The 3097-nt window shown below is 44.0% G+C and overlaps 1 protein-coding gene across 1 annotated transcript in view; it reads right to left on the minus strand.

The window, feature by feature from the left end:
• The window catches only part of KLF6 (Kruppel-like factor 6), a gene marked incomplete at its 5' end in the record, with an annotated part of 5832 nt that extends 4515 nt beyond the window's left edge, over nt 1-1317 (minus strand). The window contains 1 exon segment of the mRNA XM_010131109.1: nt 702-1317. Within this exon segment, the coding sequence (XP_010129411.1) occupies nt 702-1317 (616 nt within the window).
• Between the last annotated feature and the right edge of the window lie 1780 nt (nt 1318-3097).

Raw genomic sequence — 3097 nt, forward strand, 5'->3', positions numbered from 1 at the left:
CTTTCCCAACACCACACAGGACTGTTATTTTTAGTTCAGGTTCCATAACAATAAAATGCCGTCGCTTAGTATTTTGAGATGAAATTACGCAGTAAATCATGCATTTGTAAGTTGAATTAGGCAGGTATGTTAGAAGGACTACAACACACTGTAGCTTTCCAGAGTCTTTGCTGATAACAATGGTACACAAAATGTTAAATAATTCACAGCTATAGCTACACTTTACATAATCAAGGCCTCGGGATGTCTGCATGAATGTAGACCCAATGTAGACCAAACGACAAAAACAAGCTCTTAGAGTATTTAGTGGTCTGACCATTTTCTGGATATGATGTTCCTTTTTTTTTTTGTAAGAAAGTCTCAGCTCACTTTTGCTTTAGAAATAAACGTCAAAGATCCAGCATCTATTTTGGCTGGACCTTTGCTCCTGAAGATCGCATGCTGCTGCAGCTTCCTGCACATTGCCCATTTGGACGAGTGGCTCCTATTTGCCTAATCTGCCACCAACTGTCTTGGCTTCAGCTTGCTTACAAAGAGAACAAGGAAGTGATGTCGTCCATGCTGGTAAACTTCTACTACTATTACATCATCTCTCCAAACCTGGGCTCCCACCCAGCGATTGTGTAATGCTGTGACGCCACCACCGCCAGGGGTATTCCCTACAGGACTTGCCAACTCTTAATAAGCATACGGTTACTAACCTGTATGAGTGCGCTGATGTGCTTTCAGATGTGAACTTTTGGTGTAAACTTTCCTGCAACCGTTAAAATGACACCTGTGAACACGCCTTCTGCCATCTGGCGAAGTGTCACCATTGGTGGGTGTACCTTTCTCTGCAGTCTTTCCAGCGGTACCAGTACGAATTTTCCCCGGTGAATGCAACTCACCCGGCGTACAATTCCATAGCTGGGAAGAAGGCTCCTTGCTCAGCTCAGGAGACGAAGGGGGAGTGGAAGTGACAGACGAACTCAGGTTTCCTGAACTGGCTAAAACATCGCTTATAGGGTCAGAGGTAAACTTTGTCGTGGGAGAGAGCTCCTCAGAGCTGTCTGAAGATTCGCTGCTCACGTCAGAATTCAAACTGTTGGTCTCTAAGTTCTGACTGGTAAGATTGTCCTCTTTGGGGACACACGTGTTTTTCAGTTCAGATTCCTCCTTTTTCTCACGTGCCAGAATAATTTTGGTCCAGAGATCCTCTTGGCTATCAAATTTGATTTCAGATGCAGAAACATAACAGGGTTCACTTTGAAGATACCGTTCCAGCTCCAAACACGTCTAGGTGAAAGGGAAGGAAGTAAAAAGAGAAAAGTTACAAGCCTGCTTAAAAATAAAGCCAATTGTATTTTACACTTCAAAAAGCATGCAGGAATGTAGTACATTCGATTTGAGGTTTCTAGGTTCAAAACAAAATTAAAGGCTCCTCCAGCCGTAACTAGGTGACTGTTATGATGAAAAGAAATCAGACCTGGGCAGGAGTTCAAATGCACAGCTGAAGGTGCAAGTCAGCTTTGGTTTCCAAAATAGCATTCTAATGAGTCAGTGAAATTATCATCATTCTCATCATAAAATGTGTGTTTTCAAGTAGGCTGATGTTGAAAAGGACCGTGGAGAACCACAACAAATAATTACACTTCACTCTTGTGCCTTGTCTAATTTCAAGTTGTTTTGTATCTCTCTCACACTAACACAAGGCTGAAAGGACCCAACTGAAAACGATGTGCTCTGACACGCAGTTGCAACTCAAACGCTGTGTCAGAAAACAAAGCCACATTTCAGCATGGCTGCGGAGCTGCCCGCCGTCTTCTGGGGACATCAATGGAGCAGCAGACATCCTCCCATTTCCTGTGCATGAGAACGCAGCACACTCGACTTTCAAAGAATGTCATTTCCAAGCGTGCTGGCATGCATGCCACATAACTTGAACTGCTCCCATGTGTGTTCAGAGGAACACGGGCAACTTCAACAACGGAGGAGAGGTGAGAAAAAAGTTCCAGAATAGAAATGTCCTATTCTGTAGGATGTAAAACGGGAAATTACTCTGAGGTCCTGCTGGGAGTCCCACAATGAACAAGAACTTTATCCACTGGCCAAGAGTGCAACTGTATGAGTCATATCTCTCTCTCTTTCACGCAATGCCAAAGGAGACTTCCTTTTAAAACCCTGTCTATCTGCCAAGAAAGTACTCTGTTCAAACATACATGCAATAGTACATGGACAACAACCCCCCCACCCCCAACCACACTTCTCTCTACCCCATGAAAAGAAACAAAACGAGAAACAAAACCATCCTAAATGTGTTGAGCTGCGGTTTTCAATTTCAATTCACCCTGCCGACTTTTAAGCCATTTTCAGAGAAAAAAAAAAAAAAAGGTATGAACTGTTATGGCAACAAGCTCATGTTTTGGGATTATTTTTTCCACTACAGGAGGAAACGATCCATATGGAAGCTTTACACAGAAAACGGACACACTAAGTTTCCATACCAAACTCTACTTATTTTAGCAAGATCATCCCTTCCAAGCCTGGTAACAAAACCCGATCCCAAATGCCACACATTCTCCTGGCAGCCCCTTTCCATCTGTCCAAAAGCGGAGCCGCCACGGGAGCAGCCTCCTTCCTCCCCCAGCACCGCTCAAGTAAACTGGGTCACATGTTATGGACGGGCTGGGAGTGTGGGCAAAAACAGGAGGGAAAAAACCCCAAACACAACAGCTCCAACAACCCCCCAAAATACACCCACCGCTGCACGCTGTATTTATGTACTTGCCTATAATTAGGTAACTGGGTTGCAATGCACATTAAAAACAAAAAAGGTTTCGGCAGGGACAACACAATAGTGTATTGATTTTCCACGGAAATAGGTTAAAAAAGCGTTTATTAAGATCTTGTTAAACTTCCCTATTCCCGGCTAATTTTGATTCCTCATTAGGTAGATCACTAGCGGGGACCAGAGTGAAGCTCGCTCTCCGAGTTTAAATGCCTCTGAAGGCTACTGGGAAGGAGGGCTGGCCCGTCGCCAAAAGCCCAAACGCCTGAAGGAAACTACTTAGCTCCATTTCAATCACGTACTATGAAGCTGCCTCTTTGAAAGGGGGAA

This window comes from Buceros rhinoceros, unplaced genomic scaffold (genome assembly GCF_000710305.1).
Source record: "Buceros rhinoceros silvestris isolate BGI_N320 unplaced genomic scaffold, ASM71030v1 scaffold15532, whole genome shotgun sequence".
Taxonomy (NCBI): Eukaryota; Metazoa; Chordata; class Aves; order Bucerotiformes; family Bucerotidae; genus Buceros; species Buceros rhinoceros.